The following is a 15,621-nucleotide window of genomic DNA, read 5'->3' on the forward strand; positions in this document are numbered from 1 at the left end:
AGGATAGCCATTTGGCATTTTCATAGCAATGGCCTGGTGCTCAGTACTGCAGGGTCCAAGGCTTGCTTGTCAAGATTTAGTTAGGAGTGCTATATTCCACCTTGTCCTACTAGGAGGTCAACATTTGCATGTTAAAAGCAGCGGAGCAGCTGGGTCCTGGGAGGGGGCTCTGTCTCCACTCTATCCTCTACAGAGAGGAGCTCCTGTGACACTCAGCATGCTTGCTGTGGCGCAGCTTGGCCACGGAGGCTGCGCTCGTTAGCTTGATGGAGTGTGCTGTCTCCCAAGCTAGGAGGTCCTTCTGCCAGTACATGGTGTTGGCTGAAATGCAGCCACTTGGCCTAGAGAAAAGAGGCTTGGCAGGGATGGAGCTTAGAGTTTGCAGGAAAGACTGGTGGGGAAAAGTCACTTGACAATAGCCTCAGGTTATAGCTGAATTAGTTAGGAAGCAGCTGAACTGGCACAGCCAAGATGGCAGCCAGCAAGACTGGCAGCTCCATGGCACCTGACTCTGTCACCTGCCAGTGGCTCACCACATGCTCTCACCCTTTGGTTTTGTTCTCAGCCCCTGAAGGAAAACGGTCCTCAGGCCTGACAGCCGTTTGGGTTGCTCGTAATCGATTTGCTGTCCTGGATCGGATGCATTCGGTGAGTTGAGACTAAAAGTGGAAACCAGTTTGGGGAGTGTGGCTGCAGGATTCTGTGTATTCACGGAGTAGCTGTGAGCCTCATGTACTAACTCTCCCTCTATTCCTGGCTCTATACTAATCATTTTGGACAAAATGACTTTTAAATCCATTTGATTAGACTGATAATTACTGTGGTTTTGGGTTGAAGAACAATTTAAAGTTGCTTTAGACTGCAAGAGCCAATAAAAGCATCAAAGTTGAAGTGGGAGGGCTAGATAGATGAGTTGATCATCTCATTCTGTTTCCTGTCTCCACTGGTACTTGAAATATGTAAGATAAGCAAGACTCAATAAGAAAGTACTTAGCAAAATAAAGCCATAGTGCTGTTTTCTATCCCATTGATTGAAGAACTCAGGCTCTTGTTGGACTTTTCATTGTGTTTCCAAAACAAAAACAAAAAATGGAGATGGAATTATAGCACATTTGGGTTAAGTGACCTTTTGTGATGCTGGTATCCTAGCATTCTCATATGGAGTGCTGGTTTGAGTACAGACTGCTCTACTTGTCATCCAGTTTAGGTGGAAGATGGCCCAAGTACTTGGGTCTCTGCTACCAAAATGAGAGACCTCGATGAAATTCTTGGCCCCTGGCTTCCACTTAGCCCAGTCCATGCTGTGGTTGGCAGTTAGGGAATGAACCAGTAAATGAAAGAATCTTTCTGTCTCTCCCTCTCTGTATTAATGCCCTTTGAGAGAAACTTTATTGATGTGGACAAGGAAAAATACGTTTGGTTTATTGAAGCTGAGAAATAGTTGCATGTGTACTTCTTCTCTTAAACCCACCTTTAATATTTGTTTCAGCTTCTGATCAAGAATCTAAAGAATGAGATCACCAAGAAAGTACAGGTGCCCAACTGTGATGAGATCTTCTATGCTGGCACAGGCAATCTCCTGCTTCGAGATGCAGACTCCATCACACTCTTTGATGTACAGCAGAAACGGTAACTTGTCAGATGCCCTTGAGGAGTCAGACCGTAGTGAGGGAAAGTGTATATCATTAGTATGGCCCTCTTACCCCCAAGTTTATCTGTCTTGTTGCTTGGTCATTTCTTGTGCCATAACCTAAAAATTCTTTGTAGACACTTTCCCCTCCTACCCTGGTCACACTGCCCTGTACATACACATTAGTGTTATAGCTAAGAGCTTGTTTATTTATCTAATTTTATAGAATGTATCTGAATAAAGAATGAGAGGAACACAGTGATAATTACCACAGCTTGAACGCTAAAAGGAGTTTGCAGGACCAGGCACGGAGAGGAGTGACTAAAGTCCTCCCCTTGCACATCCAGAATCCCATATGGGTACTGGTTTGAGTCCCAGCTGCTCCATTTCCCATCCAGCTCCCTACTTGTGGCCTGGGAAAGCAGTCAAGGATGGCCCGAAGCCTTGGGACTCTGTGCCTGTGTGGGAGATCAAGAGGAAGCTCCTGACTCCTGGCTTCGAATCAGCTCAGCTTTGGCCATTTCAGCCACTTGGGGAGTGAACCAGATGATGGAAAATCTTTCTCTGACTGTCTCTCTTCATCTCTGTATATCTGACTTTTTTTCAATAAAAATAAATCTTTTAAAAAATCTTTAAAAAATAATAAAAGGAACCTACAGTAGAGAAAACAGTTATGTACAAATCTAGTAATAAATGAGAGGCAGAGAGTTGAGGAAGAGGGACGTGGACTATGTGAACCAGTGTGGTAAAGTAAAAGCTTATGCAGAGAATGCTTATTTGATACTGCATTGAGAAACAGGGATTTGCATTGATTTGAGGATGAAAAGCATGTAGGTCATAGCCTGAGACAAGCAAATAATCAGATTCATTCACATTTGCCCTGCTCTCTCTGCTTCAGGACTCTGGCATCTGTGAAGATTTCCAAGGTGAAATATGTGATTTGGTCAGCAGATATGTCCCATGTAGCACTACTGGCCAAACATGGTAAGTCTTCATTTTTTATCGACCTTGACTTAGAGACCTGTTCCTCCTACCCCATGTCTCTGACAGTCTATTATACTCAGCCTGTCCAACAGAGCACTCATACCCTTTGCCTCTTACAGCCATTGTGATCTGTAACCGCAAACTGGATGCTCTGTGTAACATCCATGAGAACATTCGTGTCAAGAGTGGGGCATGGGATGAGAGTGGGGTGTTTATCTATACCACAAGCAACCACATCAAGTATGCTGTCACCACTGGGTAAGTACATTCTCTGAGATGTAGACTGGGAAAGGCAGCTTCTTGAAATCATGTTCCCATCTTAGATGCAGCTGGTGGTCCTCCACAAGCTTTCTTCATAGAAAAGCCTTGCCTGCCATAGATGTGCCAGAGGCACCAAACATTCATTTTCCATTTTTTTCTAAATTGTGAAGTATAATGTAAAAAATATAGAGAATTACATAGGAAGTAACTTTTAAAAGTTAATAAAAATGTAATTAAAAGGTAAGTTTGTTTTGGTGGAAAAATATTTTTAAATTCATGCATATGGGAGAGGTTTTGAAAAATTTCATGTAAAATGTATATTAGGAAAAAGCTATGCATAGGTATCAAAAGATGTTTTGTACTGGGTGGGCATCATGAAACAACTAAGATACTTAGGATGCCTACATCCTATTGGAAGGGCCATTTTAAGTCTCAGCTGTTCAGCTTTCCATTCAACTCCCTGTTAATGGACCTGAGGAGTAGCAAACGGTAGCTCAAGGACTTGAATTCCTGTGACCCACATGGGAGACCAGGATGGAACACCTAGCTCTTGGCTTCAGCCTGGACCGGCCCTGGCTGTTGTGGCCCTCTGAGACTGAACAAGCAGATTGAAGATTGATTGATCTCTTTCTTTTTCTCTTTCTTTTTCTCTGTCTGCCTTTCAGATAAATAAATAAATAAATATTTTTTTTCACCAAAATAAACTTACCTTTTAATTTCATTTTTCATGAATTTTTGAAGTCCCCTCATAAATTATAAATAAATCGAATAATGAATAAGTTACAGTGAACATCTGTGTAACCATACCACAAGCCCAGAAATAGACGTCTGGTCCCGGCACAATACCCTAGTAGCTTAAGTCTTTGCCTTGAACACGCCAGGATCCCATATGGGTGCCAGTTCTAATCCCGGCAGGCCATACTTCGAAGATCTTCCTCTGTCTCTCCTCCTCTCTATATATCTGCTTTTCCAATAAAGTAAGAAAAAAAAAAAAAGACAGACAAGTCTGACATCCTGGAAACCCTTTGCTGTGTTCTTTGTTGGTATCCACCCTAAAGTAACGTTATCTTAGTTTTTATGGTAGTTTCTTCCTTGCTTTTCTTAGTAACTTTACCACCCATTGTGTATGCTATTATGAATAATTTTGTTTTGAGCTTCATGTAAGTGAAATACTGAATATATGATCTTCTATTTGCTCACTATTTTGTTTATAATTTCATCCATCTTGTAGCTGGAATTTACTTTTGCGTAATAATGCATTATATGCTTATATAACATAATTTGTCACCGTTTGTCATTTAGTCTGCTCTTGATGACTATTGAGTAAATGCTGGTTTTGGATTATATTGAACAGTGCTCTGTTAAGCATTTCTCTTGCATGTTTTCTGGTGCCCATATACATTCATTTCTCTGGAGTGTATGCCCAGTGTAAACTGTTAGCTAGCCAAGTGAATCATATGTTTCCAAATTTTCTGCCCTCTGCTTTCATTATTAGCTTATAAAAAATGAGTTTATCTGTATGCAGGGTCTTCAGTGTCTATCAGAACTTAACATTTAACTTTTATGTCTTATTCTTATGATCATTTCTATTACTCAGCTTCTAGAATAAAAACCTGTATCAAGAAAGATCATATCCTCTGCCTTATCATACAAAACATAAAAAACTTAGTGCCTTAGTTCTGCCCTTTTTGAAACACATAACATTTACACTGTTGTTCAAATGACCAGAAAGGTAATGAGCTAAAAGAATGCATCCCTGATTTGTTCCATTTCTTCACAGACTGGATATCCACACTCACTTAATGAAAGTTGTACCCTCTTCCCCCTGTTCCTAGGGACCACGGGATCATCCGAACTTTGGATTTACCCATCTATGTCACCAGGGTGAAAGGCAACAATGTATATTGCCTAGACAGAGAATGTCGTCCTCGGGTACTCACCATTGATCCCACTGAGTTCAAATTCAAGCTGGCTCTGATCAACAGAAAATATGATGAGGTATGAAGTGAGGAAACATACAAGGAGTATTAAGAGGAGCAGCAGTTCTTTTTCCACACAAGTGATCTCTACTTCCTTCCCTACCCTACCCCAAATGCGTAGGTCCTGCACATGGTGAGGAATGCCAAACTGGTAGGCCAGTCTATCATTGCCTACCTCCAGAAGAAGGGCTATCCTGAAGTAGCCCTGCATTTCGTCAAGGATGAGAAAACTCGCTTCAGTCTGGCATTGGAATGTGGAAATATTGAGGTGAGAGGAATAGAGTCATCAGCCTTACAATGCTTTAGAAAAAGGTGAGAGAGCTTAGGCAGTATCAGGAAGGCATATTTCTCAATCTGCTTCCTCCGCTAGAATAATAGAATTTAGGGCTTAAGAGGAAAAAAAAGTTTATTCGAAAGAGAGAGGTGGAGTAGAGACCTTCCTTCCATCAGTTTATTCTCCCAGCTGCTTACAATAGCCCGGGCTGGACCAGGAACTCAGTCCATATCTCCTGGCTGAGTGCTAAGGACCCAAGTGCTTGAGACATCACTGCTGCTTCCTTACAAGGAAACTAGAATTGGAAATGAAGCCGAGATCTAAATTTAGCCACTCTCATGTGGGATACAAGTAGCAAGGTGGCATCTTATCACTTACCAAAAGCCTGACTTAGGAATTTTTTTGAAAGGTTTATTTATTTAGAAGGCAGTGTTGCAGAGAGGAGAGAGAGGCAAAGAGTGATCTTTCATCCTCTGGTTCACTCCCTGAATGGTCACAGTGGCCAGAGCTGGGCCATTCAAAAGATAGGAGCCAAGAGCTTCCTCCAGGTCTCCCACATGGGTACAGGAACTAAAGGACATGGGCCACCCTCTACTGCATTTCCAGGCACATTAGCAGTGAACTGGATGGGAAGTGGAGCAATCAGGCTCAAACCAGTGCCCACATAGGATGCCGGTACCAGACAGCAGCTGTACCCGCCTCACCATGGCACTGGCACCCTGGGAAATTGTTTTTCATTGTTAAGGGGAACCATCTTCCTATTGCTATTTGCCCATCTCTATTTATTCCTTTGTCTGCTTCTGCCGCAGCATATCTAGTATTGTTGCTATTCTCGTTTAAGTCCGAATTAAGTAACATCTAGGAAAAAAGCAGCATAGCTTAAAATTTGAAAACTCTATTTCCTTGACACTTGATCGTGCTTAGATGAAGGAAAGGAGTATTTATTAAATGTGTAGGACCTGAATGTACAAGCATTGTTTTCAAAGAAAGAGAGGACTTAAGAAAATGTTGGGAATTTCTTTTGTTATTTCCTCTTTCCTCAAGCTCTGGGGCTCTTCAGACCTGGCAGGTAGAGAATAGGATAGCTGAGAAAGAATTGGCCTTGTGGAGTCAATAGTTGCCAGTTAATTGTGTGGTGAAAGTGAAGTTCTGAAGAGAAGGAAAATGTAACGGGATTTTCCTCTCCATGGGACCACGGGACTTGTATTTGTTGATAGGATTTTCAGTGGAGTTAAACTGAATACTAGGGCTGACAGAAAGTATTGAGACTTCTTTGGGAAACTTATTAACACGCAAATTCTTTGACTATAGTCTCTGATGTTGAGTCACAGTATCCTCCAACCTGTTTCTACTGACCCTGCCTTTCTTCAGATTGCTCTGGAAGCAGCCAAGGCTCTGGATGACAAGAACTGCTGGGAGAAGCTGGGTGAAGTCGCCCTGCTGCAGGGGAACCACCAGATTGTGGAAATGTGCTACCAGCGCACCAAAAACTTCGACAAACTTTCCTTCCTGTACCTTATCACTGGCAACTTGGAGAAACTTCGCAAGATGATGAAGATTGGTGAGGGTCCTAAGGCTAAGGGTGGGAGGAGGAATCCTTGAGAATTTGGACAGCAGATAGGAGAAGATCTAACTGTCTCTTATTGACCTGGTACAGCTGAGATCCGGAAGGACATGAGTGGCCATTATCAGAATGCCCTATACCTGGGTGATGTGTCAGAACGAGTGAGAATCCTGAAGAACTGCGGGCAGAGTAAGTGTCTTTCCAGGACTCACTGGCTGCTTTGAGACCTCTGGAAATTATTTCTCTTCCTCTTGAGTTACGCATTTATGTTGGTGAAGGATTTCCCTTTATTGTGCATCTTTTCAGGAGTGATGGCTTGCTCCTGCCATGCTCAGAAATTTCTTAAAAAGCCAAATGAGGAGTAGCCAGAACATTTTTAAAGAATCATTAATTATAAGGGAAATTAGAGGTTGTAAGGTCCTAGAACAAGGACCAACATTGAGACACAGTGATCCCACGCACTCTGATATGGGGGGCATGTGTTCCAGCAGCATGTTTGCTAAGCCAAAAGCCTACCCAGTCCAGATATTTGTGTGCCATCAACACATAACCAGTAGGCTATGCAGATATTCCAGACAATTCCAAAGTGTAAAACACTTCTGGTCCAAAACGTTTCCGGTAAAGAGCACGCAACATGTAATTTAAAACCGTGAACATTTATTATGTTCATAGATCTGTGCTGCTATGAGACTGTAATCAGAGGGTTGGCCAGGGCTGGAGACTAGCATGGCTGTTGACAGTTTTCTTGGCATGTTGACTTCTTCCTAGGGCATTTCACAACACAGTAACTAGTCTTCCTCAGAACAAATGAGTGAAAGAGAGCACTCCAGATAAAAGCCACAATCTTCGTAACCTAACTTAGAAGTGGTATCTCAAGTCTCATATTCTATCCATTAGTTAATTGTCCAGCTCATATGAGGGTTGTATATTATTTTCTTTTTTTGAGCATTTATTTATTTGAAAGGTAGAGTAGAGATCTTTCATCTACTGGTTCACTTCCTAAGTCTTGCTATAGTCGGAGCTGGGCTAGTCTGAAGCGAGAAGCCAAGACCTTCTTCCATATCCCACATGGGAGCAAGGGCCCAAGCACTGGGGCTATTTTCTGCTTTCCCAGGCATACCAGCAGTGAGCTGATGTGGAGTGGCCAGGACTAAAACTAGCATTCACATGGGATGCCGGCATTACAGGCAATGGCTTTACCCTCTCTGCCACAGTGCTGGGCCGCAGGTTTTTTTGTGGCTGTTTTGCAAGTACCTGAGTGACAGATAACTGAAATTCATCCCTGAAGCCACATACCACAGCAATGTTCAGTTGGAATTGGACCTGGACCACAAAGTCTGTTTTCTCTACAGAGTCCCTGGCCTATCTCACAGCTGCTACCCATGGCTTGGATGAAGAAGCTGAGAGCCTGAAGGAGACATTTGACCCAGAGAAGGAGACAGTGAGTCTTCATTTGCATGAGTGCCTGATTACAGGATCAATGTTAGATCTTGAGACAATTTAAAACTATCAGTGTCAGTCTTCTACCTGGTTACAGAGAGGATCAGAAACAAATGAGATTAGAGGCAGCTCCATAGCCTTCTCTTCATGATTCATCAGAGCTGTTTGTGTTTAATGTCTCTTCTTCTACTTTTCAGATCCCAGAAATTGACCCTAATGCCAAGCTGCTTCAGCCACCTGCACCTATCATGCCACTGGATACCAACTGGCCCTTATTGACTGTGTCCAAGGGGTTCTTTGAAGGCTCCATTGCCAGCAAGGGTGAGTGCTCATTTCTCCCAGCATTTTTGGTTGCTTGTTTTGTGAAGAGCTGTCATACAGATTACCTGTAGCACTTACTTTGATCTGGCCTTTTTTCTGCATGAAGTTTCACAGAGTGCTCAAATGCCAGTTAGAGTTGTGGTACTCTCTTAAAATCTTAGTAAAATTATTTTGAAATCTTTCAAAGTAAAAAACGAAGACTTAAAAGAAAATACTTCAACCATTCATAAATGAATAATAAATGAAACAGTCGGGACATGAATGGGTGCCCATATGGGATGCCAGCATTGCAGGCAGTGGTTTTACCCACTATGCCGTAATGCCGACCCCTGATCAGCTCCTTGCTGTCCCTTTTCTCTACAGGGAAGGGAGGAGCACTGGCTGCCGACATTGACATCGATACTGTGGGCACTGAAGGCTGGGGAGAAGATGCAGAGCTGCAGCTGGATGAAGGTAAGAGTGCTCCAGGCAACAGGGTGGACACTGGGGTCCTCTTGTAGGAGGACTGAGGTGGGGCCGTTTTGCAGGCTTCCAGACTATATAGCAAATAAGATCCCAGTATTTTGCTTTTCTTTGACTAAGACTGTATCACCCCCAGAATCTATGCTGAACCTAAATTTTTCTCACAGATGGATTTGTGGAGGCCACAGAAGGTTTGGGAGATGATGCTCTTGGCAAGGGACAGGAAGAAGGAGGTGGCTGGGATGTAGAAGAGGACCTGGAGCTCCCGCCTGAGCTGGTATGTGGAAGTCCTAACCATGTAAGGTCTACTTCTTCTTCTTTTTTTTTTTTAAGATTTCTTTATTTTTATTGAAAAGTCAGATGTACAGAGAGGAGGATAGACAGAAAAATCTTCCATCTGTTGGTTCATTCCCCAAGTGGCCACAATGACCAGAGCTGATCCAGGAGGTTTTTCTGGGTCTCCCAAGCCTTTAAGCTGTCCTCAACTGCTTTCCCAGCCATAGGCAGGGAGCTGGTTTAAAGTGGAGCACCCGTGGTATGAACTGATGCCTGTATGGGATGCCGGCACAGGCAAGGCGAGAACTTTAGCCACTAGGCCACCGTGCCAGGCCTATAGGTTTACTTCTCTCCCTTAGTTGCTAGAAGTCTAATTACCCTACACCCCACTCCACTTCTGTCCCAAGGTGTCCAAATGGAAGGACACTTAGACCCTCTTTTCAGTATGTTGCTTATCTGCCATTTGAAAGAAGAAAAAAGAGGAGAGTCACAGGTAGGGGCCATATTACTGCCATCTTCCCTAATATGCCCAAAGAGGAGGAGATGTAGGACCACCCCCTAAGTAATGCTTATTGCCCATTTGAAACAAAAAAGATTGAGTTGATGATTGTACCAGCATCATGTAAAGGCAGCACACTTCTGCAGATCTGCGTGGGAGCTGTCAATTCTGGTTGTGCTTTTGTTTGTGGTAAGGTGATTCCTATTTGGGGCTCTTCTCCCATAACCACCAGCCTTATTCCCCCATTATAGTAGAAAACAAGGTGAAGTATTATCTTTAGATTCACCAAAATGAAGTGTGGTGGTTGAATGACTTTTTAGGAAGATTTATTTATCTATTTGAAATGCAGAGTAATAGAGGGAAGGACAGAGATCTTCCTTCTGTTGGTTCACTCTCCAGATATCCAGAACCAAGCCAAAGCCAGGAGCCAGAAATTCTGTCTAGATCTCTGTCGTGGATGGCAGGGGACCAAACCCGTGGAGCATCATCTGCTGATTTCCCAGGCACATTACAGGGAGCTGACTTGGAAGGGGAGCAGCAGACTTGAACTGACACTCAGATACAGGTCACATACAGGTGACAGCTTAACTCAGTCACAACACTGGGATTGACTGATTGCGTTTTTGTTTTTTTTTTTAAGAGTTATAGGGCAGGGCCCGGCGCGGTGGTGCAGGTGGTTAAGGTCCTTGCCTTGCACGCCCGGGATCCCATATGGGCGCCGGTTCTAATCCCGGGAGCCCCGCTTCCCTTCCAGCTCCCTGCCTGTGGCCCGGGAAAGCAGTCGAGGACTGCCCAAAGCTTTGGGACCCTGCACCTGCGTGGGAGACCCAGAAAAGCTCCTGGCTTCGGATCGGCATAGCATTGGCCGTTGCGCTCACTTGGGGAGTGAATCATCAGACGGAAGATCTTCCTCTCTGTCTCTCCTCTCTATATATCTGCCTTTCCAATAAAAAAAATAAATAAATCTTTAAAAAAAAAAAGAGTTACAGGGCAGTGCCATGGCACAGCAGCCTAATCCTCTATCTGTGGCACCGGCATCCCATTTTGGTGCTGCTTTGTGTCCTGAATGCTCCACTTCTGATCCAGCTCCCTGCTTATGGCCTGGGAAAGCAGTGGAGGATGGCCCAATACCTTGGGAACCTGCTCCCACATTTGAGATCTGGAAGAAGCTCCTGGCTTAGGATCAGCTCAGCTCTGGCCATTGCTGCCACTTGGGGAGATACCCTGAGTGAGGGGGAGCGCGCTCACAGCTCGTTCACTCCCCTGATGGCAGCAGCGGCCAAGCCAAAGCCAGGAGTTTTCACCCAGGTTGCCTACAGGGATTATAGGGGCCCAAGCACTTTGTTCATCTTCTGCTGCTTTTTCCCAGGCCTGTATCAGATGGCTAGATGGAAAGTGGAATATCCAGGACACAAGTTGGTGCCCATATGGGATACTGACATCGTAGGCAGCAGGTTTGCCTACTATGCTGCAACACCTACCCCTTAAATGATTTTTTTAATGACTCAGTTTCTGGTTTTCTTATAGGATATACCCCCAGGGGCAGCTGGTGGGGCTGAAGATGGATTCTTCGTGCCCCCAACAAAGGGAACAAGTCCTACTCAGGTAAGCAGAACAGTGGCTGGTACACTTTTAGTGTGTAAATGTTGGACATCTTTCTGCTATAGGTATAGGGCAGTTTGGGCAGAGAAAGGGAAAACTTCACTTGACTTGGGTGTTTTTTGTCTTGTTAGATCTGGTGCAATAACTCCCAGCTTCCAGTTGATCACATTCTGGCAGGTTCTTTTGAAACAGCCATGCGGGTGAGTCTTCTTGAAGTAACCTTGCCTTTTCCTTGAGCATTGCCAGGGAGTCCCTGGATAATGGATGACTCATCCTAACTGGATGGAATTCTCCTGTGCACAAAGACAGACATGTGCTTATCATAGTCTTGCTTAAGGATACTTGCCTCTAAGCCTTCTGCTTACCTGCTTCCCACTTGGCCTTGTAATTCCTAAGGCGTATCCATCAAGTCATCTCCCCAGTTATACTTTACCTTGAATAGTTTTCTATTTTGATCACTAAACCACATGCTATAGTACTGACAATAATTGCAACAGTCATTAGCATTCATTCAGTATTCACTCTGTGCCAGGCACTATCCTATATACTTTATGGGTATTAATAATGAAGGGCCTCTAAGTCAATGTATTTTACTAATGAGAAAACAAGTAACAGCAGTGAGCCACCATGCCCACAATTAGTTTGTAAAGGACATGGCCAAATCCCTTGTGTTTCTTTCTTCCTGTGTTCCAGCTCCTTCACGACCAGGTAGGGGTGATCCAGTTTGGCCCCTACAAGCAACTGTTCCTGCAAACATTTGCCCGAGGCCGTACTACTTACCAGGCTCTGCCCTGCCTACCCTCCATGTATGGCTACCCTAATCGCAATTGGTAAGGCCCCTTGCTCCTTGCTTCATCTGTCTCAGGTTGTGGTGGATATTGTAGATGATGGCCTGAGTAACACAGAATTGTCCCGGAGCTAGAGAGTTGGCCAGCAGGTGCTTAGTACTACTCTGGGTTTGGTTGACACCTTCTGCATTCCTGTTCCGCAGCTACTTGCACATTAGCGTAAATGAGTATGCTTGCCAGGAAATACAGTTGCCTACTAGTTGCTTGCTGACATCCTGTTTTCTTCCTGCTTGTGCCTTTCTAGGAAGGATGCAGGACTGAAGAATGGTGTGCCAGCGGTGGGCCTGAAGCTTAACGACCTCATTCAACGGTTGCAGCTGTGCTATCAGCTCACCACAGTTGGCAAGTTTGAGGAGGCTGTGGAAAAATTCCGTTCTATCCTCCTCAGTGTCCCACTTCTTGTTGTGGACAATAAGCAGGAGATTGCAGAGGTAGGAGAGGTCTAGCCACTTCTCCCTGTTCTAGGCTCCCTCATGTTCTTGTCTGTACCGTGCCCCTGCTCTGTGTTTCCTCTCTAGGCCCAGCAGCTCATTACCATTTGCCGTGAATACATTGTGGGCTTGTCAATGGAGATAGAAAGAAAGAAGCTTCCCAAAGAGACCCTAGAGCAGCAGAAGCGCATCTGTGAGGTAGGATTTCTTGGGACTCAGCACTACAGAGACATCCTGTCCTTTCCTCTCCCTTAGGCCTGAATTCTTTAGGTACCAAGCCCTGCCAGATTCTCAGAAGCTTGGTTACTCTTCTCCATCCTTCCTCCTCATTTTATCGATCCTCCATACAGAGGAACTAGAGTGCCCTCTGCTGTATGGCCAGTTCTGTTTTTTTTCAGTTGTGTTTTTAACACTTGGCTTGGCAGCAATCATCCTGACATATGTTTCTCTTTCTCTCCACCAGATGGCAGCCTATTTCACCCACTCAAACCTGCAGCCTGTGCACATGATTTTGGTCCTGCGTACAGCTCTCAACCTCTTCTTCAAGCTCAAGAACTTTAAGACAGCTGCCACCTTTGCTCGGCGCCTGCTGGAACTTGGGCCCAAGCCTGAGGTGGCTCAGCAGGTAGATGAGAATTCCTTCAGAGACTGTAAAGAAACCCGATTTACACCTAGATCGAGGGAGTGGAAGCTGAGGTCCTTGCCTCTGAGTCACAGCCCTAAATAGCAACAGTAAAAAGGAGGGCCACTAGAGCCGCCCTCTATTTTCTTAGGAACTGGCTACCTCCTTTTGTCCCTAGAACTGAAATCAGTCATTTATTCAAACATGGCACCAGTGTAAGGATAATCTAGGATAACCTGGAACAGCTCCTCTGTTCCTAAAAATACCCTGTCCTATTTTTAGGCTCCAAATATCCTATCATGACCAGCAGCAGCCTTTACATAGGCATCCCATCACTGCTAACATCAAAAACATTTTTCTAGAGTAAAGGAAGCTTGTTCTGAACCTTTCTAGGGTCTGTCTGTTATAATCTCAGACTTGGTAGAGAGGATTTGGTCCATTTTGGTATTGAGAAGAGTAATTGTGATAAAACAGGAGTGGCAGGGTTTTTTTTATATATATATTTAAGAGTTATTAAGTTGAAAGAGAAAAGAGATTGTCCACTTACTGGTTCACTCTCCAAAGGGCCACAATGGACAGGGGTGGGCTGAGCTGAAGCCAGGAACCAATAGCTTCTTGCGGGCCTGCCAATGGGTGCAGGGGCCCAAGGAGTTGAGTTGTCCTCTTGTTGCCTTCCCAAGCCATAAACAGGGAGGGAGCTGGAAATAGAGCAACCAGGATTTGAACCAGCGCCCATATGAGATGCCAGCACAGTGTGTGGAAAATTAGCTTCATGCACTACTGGGCCAGCCCCAGGAATGGCAGTTTTAACCCTTCACATAAAATTCTGTACTGAAAATGGGATCTGTTTTCATGTAGTATAGTCGCATTATGTATAATGGTGATGGTATCATTTTAGTTGTCATGTGCCACGTTCTGCTCTCTTAAATGAATACTTTTCTCTTCCCTAGACCCGAAAAATCCTGTCTGCCTGTGAAAAGAATCCCACAGATGCCTGCCAGCTCAATTATGACATGCACAACCCTTTTGACATTTGTGCTGCCTCTTACCGGCCCATCTACCGAGGGAAACCAGTGGAGAAGTGTCCTCTCAGTGGGGCCTGCTATTCCCCAGAGTTCAAGGGTCAGATCTGCAGAGTCACCACCGTAAGTATTATCTTCAGGAATTCCGCTTGAAATATTGAAGGAAGAGGAGAGAGCAAGAAGCGTCTAGTTCATTGCTCCTCTTGTGTGTGTTCCCAGCTCCATGAGCAGTGACACAGGTGAAAGCTGAGTGTCTTCCCATTGCTCTGTACCACCCGGGAACAGACCTTCACCTGCTGTGCTGCTGCAGGGGTGAGGGGATGAGCCTCACAGATCTCTCACTGTTCCTCTGTTTCCTCCTCCACAGGTGACAGAGATCGGCAAAGATGTGATTGGTCTGAGGATCAGTCCGCTGCAGTTTCGCTAACACCTTTGTGTGCGGGGTCAGTCACCATATCTTACCGTATGCTCCTTGTGATAGAACCCCACTCTGCACACTCGTGTCCTTTTGAGTGTTGACCCTGGCTCCGGCTGCCCTTCACCCTGCTGTCCTGTTTCTCTTTGGCAAATTAGAATGTCTCAACTTGACATTTGTGGTTACATGACCCTTTTACCTTCTCAAGAAGACTACAGTTGTAGCCACAATTGACTTTGTCTTTCTAGCATAGATCTTTCAAGCGAAAATAAAAGCTCCGTATGGGCACTTATTTAATAAATTTTTTTCAGTATTTCTCCAATCCATAAATTAGTTTTCTTTATGCTAGACTGGAGAGGGATGTCATAAATGAGATGCCGTTTTTTTACTCAGTCACACACACTTGTCACCATTCCCTGTTTGGATGGTTAAACTCCCAGACTGGTACTCCCTGTGATCAGAAGTGAAGTGTCTGATTTTTCAAGATGCACATTTGATTTGGCCCTTACTACCGTTGTTCTCATATTTTCTTTCTCTGACTAAATAAAGTACATTTCTACAGAAGCTTCTTGGCTTGCCATTTATTTCCTGGATACCTTTGTTTTTCTTTTCTCCATGTAGCTGCCCCACTAAAGCAGATGTCTTTCCCTCCCCCCCTTTTTTTTAATTATAAGAATAGTAAATACCCACTATTGAAAAAAAAATTGTATGGTTTCCACAGGCTGTATTTGAAGGCATAGACCTAAGTTGTTGTGGGAATGACAGAAAACAAGTAGTTCCTCTATGCCAGTTTCTAATGCAACCCTCTGCCTACTGCTAATTATAGCCAATCTATCCCAATCTATGGGATACCTGTCATGGTCTGTTTCTTTCAAAATGTTTTACATGGGCCTAGTACAATGGCTCAATGGCTAAATCCTCACCTTGCAAGCGCCAGGATCCCGTATGGGTGCTGTTTCATGTCCTGGCTGCTCCGCTTCCAACCCAGCTC

At 44.3% G+C, this 15,621-nt stretch overlaps 1 protein-coding gene across 2 annotated transcripts in view; it reads left to right on the forward strand.

Moving 5' to 3' along the window:
* Nucleotides 1–15,191, forward strand: part of COPA (COPI coat complex subunit alpha) — a 48,204-nt gene extending 33,013 nt beyond the window's left edge. The window contains exons 14-33 of one of the 2 annotated variants that reach the window (XM_041003410.1): nt 566–648; nt 1,490–1,629; nt 2,529–2,614; nt 2,707–2,872; nt 4,711–4,873; nt 4,976–5,122; nt 6,500–6,689; nt 6,786–6,881; nt 8,045–8,133; nt 8,330–8,453; nt 8,817–8,906; nt 9,083–9,192; nt 11,218–11,295; nt 11,424–11,492; nt 11,986–12,122; nt 12,385–12,571; nt 12,659–12,769; nt 13,035–13,196; nt 14,144–14,338; nt 14,583–15,191. In XM_041003410.1, the coding sequence (XP_040859344.1) occupies nt 566–648; nt 1,490–1,629; nt 2,529–2,614; nt 2,707–2,872; nt 4,711–4,873; nt 4,976–5,122; nt 6,500–6,689; nt 6,786–6,881; nt 8,045–8,133; nt 8,330–8,453; nt 8,817–8,906; nt 9,083–9,192; nt 11,218–11,295; nt 11,424–11,492; nt 11,986–12,122; nt 12,385–12,571; nt 12,659–12,769; nt 13,035–13,196; nt 14,144–14,338; nt 14,583–14,642 (2,483 nt within the window). In that variant the 3' untranslated portion in view covers nt 14,643–15,191. The remainder of the gene's footprint in view (nt 1–565; nt 649–1,489; nt 1,630–2,528; nt 2,615–2,706; nt 2,873–4,710; nt 4,874–4,975; nt 5,123–6,499; nt 6,690–6,785; nt 6,882–8,044; nt 8,134–8,329; nt 8,454–8,816; nt 8,907–9,082; nt 9,193–11,217; nt 11,296–11,423; nt 11,493–11,985; nt 12,123–12,384; nt 12,572–12,658; nt 12,770–13,034; nt 13,197–14,143; nt 14,339–14,582) is intronic. The other variant, XM_041003411.1, reaches the window with a different exon arrangement.
* Nucleotides 15,192–15,621: the final 430 nt, after the last annotated feature.

Source organism: Ochotona curzoniae, unplaced genomic scaffold (assembly GCF_017591425.1).
Source record: "Ochotona curzoniae isolate NIBS_2020 unplaced genomic scaffold, NIBS_Ocur_1.0 scaffold_2683, whole genome shotgun sequence".
NCBI classification, from domain to species: domain Eukaryota; kingdom Metazoa; phylum Chordata; class Mammalia; order Lagomorpha; family Ochotonidae; genus Ochotona; species Ochotona curzoniae.